We start from the raw sequence: 16,079 nt of genomic DNA, 5'->3' as shown, positions 1-16,079 counted from the left end.
TAATAAGATTTTAGGTATCCTGTTTCATATGTGTACACCATTCCTTTCATTGATCCTCACCTTCATGCTAACTTGTAGTAAACATTCTGGCCTTGAGGCAAAACTGTTCAAGAAGCCAACTAAATTATTCACTTAAACTAATTCTGAATAGAAGTTAACTGACAAAGCAGAAAACTGCTTTAGTTCCACAAACTGTTGAAATATCCTAAGCAAATCCAATGCTATTTGCACAATTCATTCACACTGCCTTGAACATCAAAGCAACACCTCAACATGCAACAAACAATTAATGCCCACTGCCTCACAACTTAACTTTTAAGCAAATGTTTCCTCCATACTGAGGATCGGCTGCTTATATTGCAAGGTTGTAAATACTGCCTAGTAATATCTTACCCAAATTAAAGATCCTGATACCTTCAATCCAATAAAGTAAAACAAGACCAACTATTCCGAATATTATTCTAACGTAATAAACAAAAAATTAAATCAAATTTAAAAAGTGAATTAAGACAAGTAGCAATTGTGGTTCAACAGACATGAGTCCCTGTTCCACACTCAAGACAACAATCTCGACTGACAGGCCCAGCAGATCACTGTCAGAATGTCAAGTATGGTACAGCTGGACTGTCAGAGCGTTAGAACTGAATAGCTACTGGACTGTCAGGGGTTCATTAATGAGGAAACACTGTTTGGTGAGAGGGGCACACTGAGGGATATCTGTCTGATTACACAGATGACACTGGGAAAGTGCTGCACTGTCAGGGAGGTGAAGCTGGAGACGCTGGCTATTGGAAATTCAGTGCACTATCAGAGGGTTGCGACTGTGGAAGTGTTGTAATGTTGGCAAGTCAGTACTGACAGAACCCTGCACTGTTGGAGGATCAGTACTGAAGGAGTGCTGCACTGTCAGAGGGGTCAGTACTGAGAGAGCTGCACTGTCAGAGGATCAGTAGTGAAGGACTGTTACACTGACAAGAGTCAGTGGTAAGTGAGCACCATAAAATCAGAGGGTCAGTACTGAATAACGACATGCTGTCATAGGGTGAGGGAGTGCCAGACTGTCATACAGTCATTTCTAAAGAAGCGTGTTTGGAGTGACAATACAGAAGGAGTATTGACCCACTGACAGTGGCAGTGCTCCCTCAGTACTGCCCATCTGACTATGTGGCGTTCCCTCTGCACTAACCCTCTGACAGTGCAGCACTCCTTCATCACTGATCCTCTGATAGTGCAGAGGGTCAGTACCAAGGGAGCACTGCACTGTCAGAGGGTCAGTACTGAGGGAGCGCTGCACTGTCAGAGGGTCAGTACTGAGGGAGCGCTGCACTGTCAGAGGGTCAGTACTGAGGGAGCGCTGCACTGTCAGAGGGTCAGTACTGAGGGAGCGCTGCACTGTCAGAGGGTCAGTACTGAGGGAGTGCTGCACTGTCAGAGGGTCAGTACTGAGGGAGCGCTGCACTGTCAGAGGGTCAGTACTGAGGGAGCGCTGCATTGTCAGAGGGTCAGTACTGAGGGAGTGCTGCACTGTCAGAGGATCAGTACTGAGGGAGCGCTGCACTGTCAGAGGGTCAGTACTGAGGGAGTGCTGCACTGTCAGAAGGGTCAGTCCTGAGGGAGTGCTGCACTGTAAGAGGGTCAGTACTGAGGGAGCGCTGCACTGTCAGAGGGTCAGTACTGAAGGAGCGCTGCATTGTCAGAGGGTCAGTACTGAGGGAGCGCTGCGCTGTCAGAGGCACAACTTGATAGTGAGGAAATTTCAGGAAGTGGGGTATCTGGATTTTGCGTTTGATTTTCTGGTAAGAGATTACTTTGAACCCATTGCCCAGCCGATGGAGTCTGTGAAGAAGGGCAGCTGATGCCCGGCCTGTGAAGGTGGCCTTGCCCCGGAAGCACGGTTTCGGGAGTTTATTGAGGAGTCAGTGCTGTACCAGGAAGCAGTGGCCGGCTCGGCGAGCACCAGAGGCTCCTTGCTCCGCGTCAAACTGTTGTAGACCTGCAGGCCGGCGGAGTGACCCTTCGGCTGGTGCCACCTGCTACCGCACCGAGCGCCCGGTTGCCGCCCACAGACACGGGACGACCACCCTATCAACCAGGCTGGCAGTGAGCGACAAGCCAACAGAGGCCTCATCGTGCCCCAGCAGGTAGGGTTGGGCGATGAACTTAACACGACAAGCACGGACACGGTAACAGCCTGCAGCGCCAGGCCCTAGATACCAATGGCGACGTTTGCCGGGGCAGGGCTTCGCGTTGTGGGCGGGACTTCATGACACGTCCGTCCTCGCCGATCCCAGTTGACCCCGCCCAACGATCCGCCGCCGCCCGTGGCCACGAGTCCACGCCTCCCATATGCCCCACCCACCGCACGGCCTGGTCCCGCCTCCGGGCCTGGTGGACACACCCACCGAGCCGCTGGTCACGCCCCCGAGCCTCGCGGTCCGGCCCCCGGGCAACAGGCCCTTCCTTCACCACCACTACACCCCCTCAAGCAAGTCCGAGCCCAACGTCCGTCAAAAGCTTTTTCAATGGAAAGAGAGAGGGAATAAAAGGAGTTAGGGTTTTGAATAATAGCGTAGGAATCAAGCTGCGGCTGGAAACACTCAGTTTCTGTGTCCACCGATGTCGCCCATCTGCTTGATCGCTTTCTCCGAGCGCCCTCCCTTTTCAGTTTTTTCTTCCCCCCCTCCCCCCGATCTGCCAACATCCGCAGTGCTTTGCTTTCTGCTGAAGGCACGGGAACCCGGCCCGGGTGTGGCCGCCGTCGCCCGCTCGCCAGCCAGCCCCTCCGGCCGGGAGGTCGGCTTGGGTTGAGAGAGGTGCTGGCCAATAGGGTTGACGAAATACGAAACCCGGTATCGGCGGAGAGAGGAGCAGAGTTACCGCTTGGTGTCCGACGTAGATCTTCGGCGCTGAAGAACCAAAGCTCAATCAGCTTTGAGGACGATTCACGTCGGACACGAAACGTTAAACTCTGTTTCACTCCCCACAGATGCGGAATTTCTGCAGCATTTTCGGTGTGTTTCGGATTTCTACCACCTGCAGCATTGTGCTTTTATTCGAGGGACTCTTAAGAGAGAAATAAGAAAATCCGCAGTTCCCGCCTGGGAGATCTCTGAAAGCCTAGCGACCGGCGCCTCCATAGCAACCATACCGCCCATCCCCCTTTCTTCCTTTCCCCTCTCCTTCCACCCCCCCCACCATCCATCCCTCCCTCAATCTCTTCCAATGGCGCAACTCAAGGTTACTGCCAGCCCTATTAGCGCTGACCTATGAACCCCGCCGTTCGCCTTTGCCCGCTAATTTTAAATCTGACAGTGGACCATTAAAACCGGAGCCGTGAGCGGCGCGTCGCTTTTTGGGAGATGTAGTCCTACCGCCCGTTGGTTGTCGTGGCGCTGGTGGGGCGGAGGAACTACAGATCCCACAAGGCATTCGGGGAAGGGGGCGTGTCCGCATGGGTCGTTCCTTTGTCGTGGGGGTGAAGGAAAGCAGGCTGTTGACAAGTCGCCCGGCGGAGTGGGCGTGGCCTGCAATGCGAGGGGACGGGCGGGGATGGGAAGGGGGACGAGGGAGGGAGCCAGGTCCCGCCTCCCGCCCGCGCCGATTGATCCCTGAGTCGGCTGGTGCAACGCCGGATAGGCCCACCAGCCATGCCAATCAGCAGGGAAAAAAGTTAAAGATCTCCGCTGATCGGAGGCGAGAAGTGGAGCGGGCAGCGTGGCAGCCAGGCCTGCTGCACCGTGACTTTATGAGGGGCGGCGGGGCGAAAGCTTCGGGTGGAATTTAATCAACTCAAGGAGGAAAAGGCGGGCGCGAGAGCTCGTAACGTCACAATGATATGCTAATAAGGCCGCGCGCGTGCGCGTTGCCGGCCGAGTGTTTCCCAAGTGTTTCAAACTGGGCTCCGGGTTTCCACGTTGGATCAAGTGTCCCAGGTCTGGGATCGGACTGTGCTCTGTATGTGAGTGAGAGTGTGTATGTGTATGTGTGTGTGTAGTAGAGAAGAGACAGAGAGAGAGAGAGGTGGAGATTGGGGAGGAGAGAAACCCCCCCTCCCCACATTCCCTACTCAAATAGGAGGGGAGTCTTCCCATTCATCTTCTACATCTTTGCGGCCTGTTTTTTTTAAAATAATTAGCTTTTCTTTTCATAAAATAACAAGAGATTCGGAGAGGACGTGAGTGAGTGAACGAGTGAGTGAGGAATCCTTTTTACTCCTGACGGTTTTTTGTCAGTTTAGCAGAGAGAGAGAGAGAGAGAGAAAGTCACCCTTCTCCTTCTCCAACAAATAACAAATGTAGCTTGGAAGATGCTGAGTCCTGCGAACGGAGAGCAGATACACGTTGTGAACTATGTGGAAGACTATCTGGATTCAATCGAGTCTTTGCCTTTTGATCTCCAGAGGAACGTTTCTCTGATGAGGGAAATCGATGCAAAATACCAAGGTAAAACAGCCGCGGCTGGTTCATCGCATCTAGCCCGGCCGTCATTTTTTTTTAAGTTAGAGAGTGAAAACAACTGAACTGCAGCGTCAGTATTGGGGCGGAACAAAAGATCAGCTTTATAACAGCCATTTTGACAGAAAGAGGAATAAAGGTCCTATAGGCAGGGCTGGAGTGTAGGGAGAGAGAGTAAGGTAGGATTTCAACTCCAAATGACCCGCATTGAGGCACGGAGAAGCCGGGGATCGGGAACGACACTGGGCAGGCGAGAGAGGATTCCGCCAGCTCCATGATGGCTGGAGTGTCAGCGCGGGCTGGGTTAGATGCTTTCTGCCCGGATTGGAACCGGTATCAGCGGCTTGAGATAAGCTCTGTGACCCCACACCCGAACCCCACCCCCCCGTGTTTGGAGCTGCTTCAGAGGGGTGCAAAGACACGAGTGGGACGGGTGGAGGCAGAGATTCTTTACTCTTACCGCGCCCGCCCTCCTCACTTCAGATTGTCGGGGAAAAGAGGGTTTGCTGGATAGTGGACTGCGCCCAAGTCAAGGGGATCCTGAAGCCCCAAGTGAGCTATACGCACAGTTACGGGCAAAGGGAGTGAGGAGAAAGAGCCAGGGTTCGGGTTAAGGTGGGCGGGTATCAGTGTAGCAAGGCCGCCACTCACTGCAAACCCCTCAATAGTTGCTTCGCTGGAGGCTCCATCTCCTCTGGTGGGGGCCGCGCTGGAGCCACTATTTAAACGCCCTTGTCCTTGCTCCGCCCTTCCTCACGTTTATTGGCTGTAGTCCGTTTCCTTATTCAGGCAGGCTGACCCCTGATAGGTTATTTGATGTGCCAATCGCGTCGAGTAGGTGGGGACGATATGTTAATAATGGCTCCAGGCCGCTCGTCCATTGGATATTCCCGCCCGTACGTCCCCCCCTTAGGGAATGTAGACCTCCGATTGGTCGAGCGGCCCGTCGATCCTCGGGTGTGGGTCGGGGCATGTGGACGTTGCCCCGCCCGTTCCGCCATTTTGGCGACCGGCGCCGTCCTGCTCCTGGGAAGTTCGTCCTGGTTCGCGAGTACCGCGGCAGTTTGTTTCCACTTAAGATCGGGCACATAGACATATTTAAGGAAATGTTCCAGTGGAGATAAGTTGTTCCTTCACCCTCTCTTAGGGCCGAAGGGAGCTGCTGTGGTGCCTGTGTGAACCAGTCAGCTTTTATTCCTGGAGTCTCACCTCAGTTCCTTCCTGATGTTTCACTCTGGTTGAAATTGTATCTGATAGCAAGAGATCCATGTGTTCTCTGCTTTTCTCTTATATTAATATAGTTAGGGGAAAAAAAAACACACAAACACTGGTCTGAGAGTTTAATCACAATGATCACCTCGCCAGATTGAGGATTGTACCCACAAAAGCAAAAAAATTGCTGAAGAAACTCAACAAGTCTGACAGCATCTCTAGATGTAGGGTTAATGTGTGTTTTCTCTTCACATGCTGCAAGACCAGCCGAGTTTCTCCAGTTTCTGTTTTTGTTTCTTTTAGATCTCCAGCATCCATAGTTCTTTCAGCCAATGTAAGGGTGGTACATATTTGCTAATATATGGTGAACCAACTCTTGTTAAAGTTTTACAAACAAAACCATCATTTGAGATCTTAGGTTTTGTTTTCTCCCTGTTGGCTTTGCTGTTACTTCATTTGAAGCCGGAATACCCACGGCCCCAGTGTTTTTTGTTGTTGGCAGATTACGTTTTTTAGTCTTTAGCAAAGGAAGTTTTCCTGTGTTAGAGATTCCAGTTGCAGTACAGTCTGGCTTCTATTCCCACACCGGCTGAAGTAACCATTAAAGGTCCCAACTGTGTCATGAGAGAGCAGACCTATGATTCTCTGTGGTAATGGCGATTTCACCTATTACTGTCTGCACTGTTAGAGGGTTGGTACTGAAGGAGTGCAGCCTCAACTGAGGATGTAAATTTGCTCACTGAGCCAGTGTGTTTGGTTGAGATGTTAGTGCGCTTCTGAAGCAACAGTGTTCTGTCCTGCTTGCTGCTTAAATGCCTCGGTTTGCTGGGGTGTTTGGCATTACTTTTGGTTCTGTTTTTCAGTGGTTTGTACATCAGGTTCAGTTCAATGTGTTTGTTGATGGAGTTCCAGTTAGAATGCCAGGCCTCCAGAAATTCCCTGGCATAACTGTTTGACTCGTGCTACTATGGATGTGTTGTCCTAGTCAAATTCATATCCTTCTTTGTCTGTGTGGATTGAAACCAGTGAGAATTGGTCATGTCTCTTAGTGGCTAGTTGGTGTTTGTGCATTCTTTGTCAATTTTTTTTCCAGCTTGAAAGTAGGGGCACATGAACACCCAATAACCACCAAGAGACATGACCAATACTCACTGCTCTCAATACACATATAAAGAAGGATATGAATTCGACTGGGACAACCCATCCATATAGCACAAGCCAAACAGAGACAATACCAGGGAATTCCTGGAGGCCTGGCATTCCAATCAGAACTCCATCAACAAACACATGGAACTCGATCTGTTTTTAAAACGACTGAAAAACCAAACCGTAAGTGATGCCAACCAACCCAACAAACTGAGGCATATAAATAACAAGGGGGACAGAACACTAACGCTTCGCCGGAGGTGCACTGACGATATTACCTAGCTGGGTGATGAAACATCTGCAATCAAACACACTGGTTCAGCGAGCAAGTTTACAACCTCGACAACCCGAGCTCCAAATCTTAAAGACTGCAATCTCACCTGTTAGTGCATCCCCAGTTCTGATCCTCTATCTGAATGCTTGCCCTGTCAGTACATTAGCACTTTGCTGACTGTCACCCTTGCAATAATGAGAGAATGCCACATCATCGGAGTGTCAGTCTTGAAGGACTGCCACATTATTAAACCAAGACCTAGTCTGTCCTTTTGCACCGATGCTGAAGATCCTGGAAGAGTGGGGAGTTCTGTGGTGTTCTGGGACTAATATTTAACTCTTAGCTATCGTTACCACCATATTTATCACATTTCTTTGTAGTATCTTGTTGTGTACAAATCAAGAATACTTCATTGTTTGTACAGTGCATTTGAGGAGTCTGTGAAAGTTGTATTTAAAAAATTGCCTTTTGTTGCTCCTCCCTCTATAGACATCCTGAAGGAACTAGATGAATATTATGAGAAACACAAGAGGGAGACAGATGTGGTTCAGAGGAGGCGGATTCTTCATTATATCCAGAGAGCTTTGATCCGGAGCCAGGAGTTGGGCGATGAGAAGATCCAAATTGTCAACCAGATGGTGGAGCTGGTCGAGAACCGAAGTCGACAGGTGGACAGCCACGTCGAGCTCTTTGAAAACTGTGCAGAGAGCAATGACGCCAACAACAAGTCCTCACTGGACAGATCCAGGAATGACGGTGCAACACCAACAGAAAAACCCAATGCCAAAAGGTCCCGGAGGCGCAACAATGAGAACCGGGAGAATGCATCCAGCAACCATGACCATGAGGAGACAAGTACTGGAATGCCAAAGGAAAAGAAGGCCAAGACTTCCAAGAAGAAGAAGAGATCCAAAGCAAAGGCAGAGAGGGAAGCCTCTCCCGCGGACCTGCCTATTGACCCCAATGAGCCCACTTACTGCCTCTGCAACCAGGTCTCCTATGGGGAGATGATTGGCTGCGATAATGAGGAGTGCCCCATCGAGTGGTTCCACTTCTCTTGTGTGAGTCTGAACCACAAACCTAAAGGCAAATGGTACTGTCCAAAATGCAGGGGTGAGAATGAAAAAACCATGGACAAAGCACTGGAGAAATCCAAAAAGGAAAGGGCCTACACTAGGTAGTTGCAGTGCCAACCTTTTGTTTTCTGTACAGCAACACAAATTAATGTATATTTATTATTGAGAGGTTTCCCTCTTTAGATGAAAGAATGGTGGGAGTGTATTTGACAAACTATTCCTTCTAAAGACCAGTTTTTTTTTATTTTTATTTGCAAGTAGGAAAGAGGGAATAAAGAAATCCTGGTTTTTAAGTCTTGTGTCCAGTGCCTGGACTGTTTTTGTTGTGTTTAAAAAAAAAACACTTTTCTTGCAACAATTCTAAAACCATCTGTGTTTCATTTATTATTAATATTTCATTCCCACCACAACAAAAGACAAAACAAATTGGACAAAATGGTTTTATTAAAATATTTATCAGATTTTTTTAAGTTTCTCAGATGTAAAAATGTACAGATGTGAGCTTTCCATGTATAGTGTATGATTCATCAGCATAGGCCTTTAACCATATTGTAAGAAATAATTTTATTGTTACTTGTTTAACAGAAAAAAAACTGTACAGCAGTGATATATATATATAAAACAAAAGTCCAGAAATGAAATGCCTGGCAGTTGTGTCTCTGATTTCTGCCTCACCCAGTGACGGGTGCAGTAAGGATTTCACAGTAGAGCCCTGGGTAATGTTATAGAGAGTCCTAGGGGTTTGGGCACATAATTCCTTGAAATTTGGATCACAGCTAGATGGGTGTCTAAGAAGGCACTTTGTATGCTTGCCTTCATTGCTCAGACCTTTTGAGTGTGGGAGTTGGCTCGTTGTGTTGAGGTCGTACATGACGTTGTTGAAGCCTCTCCTGGAATACTGTTATAGGAAAGATACTATTAACCTGGAGAGGGTTCAGAAAGGATTTAAGAGCATGTTGCCAGGTATGGAGGGTTTGAGACATTAAAAAATAGACTGGAACTTTTTCACTGGAGTGTAGGAGGTCGACAGTTGGAATTTATTGAGGTTAATAAAGTCATGAGAGGCATAGATAATGACAAGCATCTTTTCCCTAGGGTCGGGGGGGTGTAAAACTAGGGAGATATTTTTAAGGTGAGAGAAAATGGATTTTAAAAAGGACATGAGGCGCATTTTTGCTTTTTACAGAGTCATTCGTGTGTGGAATGAACTACCAGAGAAAGTGATGGATGCAGCTACAGTCACAAAATTTAAAAGATATTTGGATAAGTTCATGAATAGGATAGGTTTGGAGGATATGGGCTATGTGCAGGCAGGTGGGATTAGTTTAGTTTGAGAACATGGTTGGTGTGAACTAGTTGGACCAAGGGTCTGTTTTCATGCTGTCTGATTTGGAAGCATTGGAAATTGGAGTAGAAGTAGGCCATTCAGCTCATCAAGCCTGCTTCCACCATTCCAACCGATCAGTGCCTTGATCAACCTCTACATCATTTTCTCCATCTTTCCTGATGTCACTTATATCCAGAAATCTACCAATTTCTTTCTTGAACATGCTCAATGATTGAACTTCCAAAACCCCCTCAGGTAGAGATTTCCAATGAATCTTCACCCTCTGAATGGGAAAAAAAAAAGTTCTTCTCTCAGTCTTAAATGAACCACCTCTTTTTTCTGGTCCTAGACTCACCAGAAAAACTATGCATTCTATCCACATCTGTCTTATGTAGAATCAATGGATTCACACCCACAGCTTTTCCTATGGGGAAGTTTTAATATGGCTATGTCATGCCACTCTCAATCAGGGTCTCCTCAGTGTATCCCTTCTTTGAGGGGTTGCATGTGATGGTTGGACTCAGTTTACTTGTTAGTGGCAATTGTGTAGTGGAAGCCTACAGTGTGGAAAAGTCATTTTGTAGATGTAATTATGTAGCAGGAATGTTGCCTCACATAAACATCTGTATCAATATAATGTTAAGAACATTCTACGTTTAGTTTCTATCTTCAAAATCTTACTTTGTGTCATTTTAATTTCACATGAATAAATTCTCATCCTCACTTATAATGGAAACTATCTGTGTAAACTTGTCACATTGTACTTACATCCTCCCACCAGTGGTGGTGATATAATGTTTCAGGTATGTATTTTCTAGATCTACTGCAACAACTACTTTGCTGTTTTTGCCTCTCTGATGAAGGGTCTAGGCCCGAAACATCAGCTTTTGTGCTCCTGAGATGCTGCTTGGCCTGCTGTGTTCATCCAGCCTCACATTTCATTATCTTGGATTCTCCAGCATCTGCAGTTCCCATTATCACTGTAACAAATTGGTTCCCTGTTACACAAAACACCCAATTTCTAAATTGAAAGTTACTTAAATCCAAATCAGGCTTTTGAAGTAGATTGAGGACTTTGAGTACAGACTTTAATGAAGATTCTTTTTTAAACATTGTTCAATTTTTTTATATATATATACTGAATTTTAAAATTTTGGGTTTTTAAACTCATTTGAACCTCATATTGACAAAAAGTGACAGTTGCATAATTTTAAGAAACTATTTTAAATAATTGTAGGAGCTAGACATAACATAACCCTGTCTGGTTGTGACAGGTAACATACAGGCAATTTGTTTATATTGATTTTGTTCCTCAGCTGAAATGTCCTCCATGTACTCATCTATGTAGAACGTCACTTGGAGGAAAGTATTGAGGGAAACCATGACACCTTCCAAAGGATAGCAAACTGTAATGCCTAATACCAAAAGTAGCTAAGGGTTATCTACATTGACCAGACTGGTTGGAGGACATGGATGCCAGATACAGGGACTGGTGGTAGAGACAGCAGAAGAATTTTCCAGGACCAACTAGGCATGTTTAAAAATAAGGTGCCAACCCAGCAAAGCTAAACAGACATGTCCATGTGCAAGCCAAAGAAAGCAACAAATACCATGCAAAGCCAAGCAATGCTGCAAATGAATTGATCAGATCAAAATGCTGCAGCCTACTAAATGCATTTGTAAATGATGGTGAATGTTTAAGCAACCGACGAGATAAGGCATGTCCACAATAGCTCCATTCTTAATGATGTCAGTGATAAAGGCTGATGGGTTGCGACTATCTTCAGCCAAAAGTGCTGAGTGGTTAACTTTCTTGAGATCTCCAACCTCACAGATGACAGTTTTCAGCTAATTTGATTCACTCCACGTGATATCAACAAACACCTGAGCAGACTGCAGACAAAGGCTACAACCTCCAAGACTAAGCCATGCCCCTGGTCAAGGTGTTCCAGTGCAGCTACAACACTGGCATCAACCCCACAATGTGCAAAACTGCACAATTATGTTCTGATCACAAAAAGCAAGATAAATCCAGCCTATCCAATTACCAACCCATCAGTTTTATATGCTCTGCTTTGCCAGTAAAGAGATCCAAGAGCCTTCTTGATCATTTCATCCACCTGTCTAACCACCTTCTGGAATCTGGATGTGAACTTCAAGGTTCCTCTTTTACACTTTGCAGTATCTAACTATCTATTGAGGATTCCCCTGCCATGATTGCAGCACCCTCCCCACCTCTGACTGAATTGACTTGTCACTTTTGATGCTCACCTGAGCTTCCTTAAATAGATTGCTACAATCAACAGCTTTACGTGTCACCATCAATCATGTGGTCAATTTTCATATCAAACTCCAGAATCGTACTACTAGCACTTCAGTCTAAATCATTGATGAGCAGTACGACCAGCCAGGAACCCACTATCGAGCCCTTGAAAGCCCACTATAAACAGCCTTTCGGTCACAAAAATACCAAGTAACTATTACACTTTGCATCCTGTTACTGAACCAATTTTGGCTTGTATTTGCCACTTTGTTTTAAATTCAATAGGTTTTTACTTTTGTGATCAGTCTGCCATGTAGGATCTTAATAGAAAATCCTTGCAACCATTATTGACATTTCTTGTTGCACCCTCAAAATATTCAGTCAAATTAGTTGGAAACTACTCAACACATGCCTTTCTAAATTATGATTTATATTGTTTATCTCAGCCATTTTCCCAAATATTTTCCCACCAGCGAGGTTAGGCTGATTGACTTATACTGGGTATCTTGTCACTTACCTGTTTTAAAATAGTACATAAGATGTCTTCCCACACCTGTAAGACCATGAGATAAAGTAACAAAATTAGGTCGTTCAATGAACTAATGGCTGAACTGACAATCCTCAACCCCACATTCCTTTCTTTTCACCACAACCCTTAATTCACTTTAATGATTAAAAATCTGTCTATTTCTGTCTTGAATATACTGAACAATTCAGCTCTGCAGCTCTCTGAGGTAAAGAATGCCACTGATTAATCACACTCTGAAAGGAAAATATCTTCATCTGTCTTAAATGGGCAAGGTCAGGAGTCAGTGATAATGGGAACTGCAGATGCTGGAGAATCCAAGATAATGAAATGTGAGGCCTGATGAAGGGTCTAGGCCCGAAACGTCAGCTTTTGTGCTCCTGAGATGCTGCTGGGCCTGCTGTGTTCATCCAGCCCCACATTTCATTATCAAGGTCAGGAGTCTGACGATATTAGCCCTTTTGTCAGGTGCAACACTCCAAAAGTTTGTGATTTAAAATAAATCCTGTTGGATTATGACCTGGTGTTGCCTGACTTCTGACCTTGTCCATCTCAGTCCAACACTGGCACCTCCACATGTTAAATGGGCAATTCCTTACTCTGAGATTATACTGTCCTATGCTCGACTTTCCCAGAAGGGGAAACAGCCTCTCTGCATTGCCAAACCCTCTAACAATCTTATATGTTTCAACAAGGTCTCCTCTCATTCTCCTAAACTCCAAGAGTACATGCCTAACCTACTCAACATCTCCTGACCCCTACCCAGGATCAATTTAGTGAATCACCTCTGGAGTGCCTCTAACCCCAGTATATCTTCCATGCCTTGTATAGTTTAAGTAAGACCCCTCTGTATGTATATTCCATTACCTTCGAAATAAAGGCCAAAATTCCATTTGCCTTCCTATTACCTGCTGAACTTGGATGCTATCTGCCTGTGATTTATGCATGAGGACACCCAAACTCTTCTGTGCTGCAGCTCCCTGTCATCTTTTCCTACTTAAATAATTCTCAGTTCTTCTATTCTTCCTGCCAAAGTACGTAACCTCACATTCTCCTACATTGTATCCCATCTGCCAAAATATTTCCAACTCCCTTAACCTGTCTATAACCCTCTGTAGATTCCTTGTGTCATTCTGATTACTTGCCATCCTACCTATTTCCGTGTCATTCATAAACTTGGTTATAGTACATTCAATTCCCGCATCCAGTCGCTAATATACATGGTAAATAATTGTGGTCTAATCCAGTCCAGTAGTTATAGGTCACCAGTCTGAAAATAGCCTCTTTATCCCAATCCTCTGTCTTCTTTTCGCTGTCTAATTCTGTATTCAGGCTAATATTCTACCCATTACAGTATGGGCTCTCCTAAATAACCTCATGAGCAGTACTTCATCAAGTGTCTTTTAGATATCCAAATATATTAGTTATATTGGTTCCCCTTTATCTATCCTGTTTGTTACCATTTCAAAGAATATAATAAACTTATTGCACATCATTTCACTCTTCATGAAGCCATGACTCTAGTTGCTTATGTTAAGGGTTTCTAAATGCTCTGCTATTACATCCTTTATAATTGAATCTAGTATTTTCCCAACAACAGGCATGAAGCTAACTGGCTTAGTTTTTTTCAACTACTTCCTTTTTTTAATTAAGGGTGTTACAATGACAGTTTTCTAATACTCTGGGAATTTTACAGAATCTAAGGATTCTTGAAAGATTGCTAGCCATGAACTGACTGTTCCTGTAGCTATACCCTTTAAAATTATAGGATGCAATCCTCAGTCCATGATCTTATTGGCTGTTAATTTCCCCAGGAGCTGTTTTTCTCTAATGATAGTTATTGTGTTTATTTTCTCCCCTAACCCTTTTTACCTCCTTATTTAATATGTTTGGGATGATACTGTATGCACTAGCGTGAAGACTGATGCAAAGTATTCGTTCAACTCTTCTTCCATTTCCTGGCTACTCATTATTACTTTCCCAGCCTTGTTCTCTAAGGGCCCAATGTTCACAGCTGCCTCTATCTTTCTCTCCATATATTTGAAGAAGTTCTTACTATCCGTTTTTTGTCATTTTCGAATTGGTCCTCATAGTTCATTTTCTCCCACTTTATTATTTTTAAACATCATTATTTGGCTTTTATAAAGTTTCCAACATTCCGAAGTAAGGACAAATCTTCACCACGATAAATGGTTTTCCTTTCAAATTGACACTGTCTGTAACTTCACTGGTCAAACATGGTTGGTTTATCCTCTTCTTAGAATCCTTCTTCCTTATTGGGATGCAAAATTTGCTCTGAATTATAAACTTTTGAAAACAATCAGCCATTGTGCATCAAAACCCTTTCTCTGCTAAGCTCCTTGTCCACTCCAGCCAATTGTGCTCTCACTTCCAAGTAATTACCCTGGTTTAAAGTTACTGCAGTTTTGTCCGACCCAAGCCTTTCATTCTCAACCCAAATGCTCAATTCTACCACTGTTCTCTCGGGGATCTTTTACTCTCAGATCTTATATTAAACCTACCTCATTACACCGTACCAGACCCAAAATAATCTGATCCAAGGATCTGGCAATTGGAGGCTGTATGTGGGCCCTGCAATGTTCCAAAGCCTGGTTCTGATAGTTTTAGAATTAAGGCAGTGGTGGCAGCAGGAGGAGATCGGAGGCGGTAGCATCAGTGGCAACACACTTAAATCCCCCAAGACTCCCGGCCATGGCTTGACCCGAGTGCCTTCCCTGAGCTAAGACTTGAATAAGACTCCAATATCTGGGCACTTTTCATTCCTTTTGGCTTTGTTTCTTTTTATTTCTGCTGTTTGTTTTATTCAGGTTTTGTAAGTTATTGTGTAACCAAGTAGTTGCTGGAGAATCCGAGATAACATAGTGTGGTGCTGGATGAACACAGCAGGCCAAGCAGCATCTTAAGAGCACAACTGCAGTAACTTTAAACCAGGGTAATTACTTGGAAATGAGAGTACAGTTGGCTGGAGTGGACAAGGAAAGGAGCTTAGCAGAGAAAGGGTTTTGATGCACAATGGCACATTGTTTTAAAAAGTTTATAATGCAGAGCAAATTTTGCATCCCAACAAGGAAGAAGGATTCTAAGAAGAAGATAAACCAACCATGTTTGACCAGTGAAGTTACGGACAGTGTCAATTTGAAAGGAAAAACATTTATTGTGGTGAAGATTTGTCCTTGTTTCGGAGAACGGTCTAGGCCCAAAATGTCAACTTTTGTGCTCCTAAGATGCTGCTTGGCCTGCTGTATTCATCCAGCTCCACACTTTGTTATCTCAGATTCTTCAGCATCTGCAGTTCCTATTATCTCATGTGCTGGAGAATGGTGACTTGTATGTTTTTCACTGTATTCCTTTTCTTGAGTACATGTGACAATAAAGTCTAATTCTAATTCTAATTCTATTCTTCCAGAAAACTAACCCAAATGTGCTCTATACATTCTTCCTTGTGGCTATCTCTGCCAATTTGATATTCCCAGGCTATGTGAAGATTAAAATCATCCACAATTAATGTACTGTCCTCATTACATATTTTTTATTCACTCTTGGGATATGGATGTTGCTGGTTGGGCAGCTTTTATTGCCATCCCTAGTTGCCCCTTGAGAATATGGTGGTGCAGTCCATGTCCTGTAGGTAGATCGTCAATCTACTGATTTCTTCTCTGCCCTACAGAAAGTCCTGTTGGTGGGACTATAGACTGCTCCCATCATTGTCTTCTTCCCCTTGTAATTTCTTACTTCCATCCATATGGATTCTATATCTTCCGATCCACGAACATTTCTTGC

General features: G+C 44.9%; 2 protein-coding genes across 5 annotated transcripts in view; one reads left to right on the top strand and one right to left on the bottom strand.

Moving 5' to 3' along the window:
• Positions 1–3,094, bottom strand: part of cars2 (cysteinyl-tRNA synthetase 2, mitochondrial) — a 78,668-nt gene extending 75,574 nt beyond the window's left edge. For 2 of the 4 annotated variants that reach the window (XM_048532452.2, XM_048532450.2), the window contains exon 1: positions 2,878–3,094. Coding sequence is in view for 2 of the 4 variants with exons in the window: in XM_048532449.2 (XP_048388406.1) it covers positions 1,929–2,128 (200 nt within the window). In the remaining 2 variants the exon portion in view is untranslated. Of the gene's footprint in view, positions 1–1,928; positions 2,387–2,877 lie in introns of those variants that run through there. The other 2 variants (XM_048532449.2, XM_048532448.2) reach the window with 2 other exon arrangements.
• Positions 3,095–3,644: 550 nt separating this feature from the next.
• On the top strand, positions 3,645–10,117 carry ing1 (inhibitor of growth family, member 1). Its single transcript, XM_048533557.2, has 2 exons — positions 3,645–4,442; positions 7,576–10,117. Exons 1-2 carry the CDS (start codon positions 4,307–4,309, stop codon positions 8,265–8,267), a joined length of 828 nt encoding a protein of 275 aa, XP_048389514.1. The 5' UTR covers positions 3,645–4,306; the 3' UTR covers positions 8,268–10,117.
• The last annotated feature ends 5,962 nt before the right edge of the window (positions 10,118–16,079 follow it).

This window comes from Stegostoma tigrinum, chromosome 6, assembly GCF_030684315.1.
Source record: "Stegostoma tigrinum isolate sSteTig4 chromosome 6, sSteTig4.hap1, whole genome shotgun sequence".
In the NCBI taxonomy this organism is placed as follows: Eukaryota; Metazoa; Chordata; class Chondrichthyes; order Orectolobiformes; family Stegostomatidae; genus Stegostoma; species Stegostoma tigrinum.
Note: the sequence above shows the minus strand (reverse complement) of the source record. Positions and strands in the feature narration are given on the sequence as shown.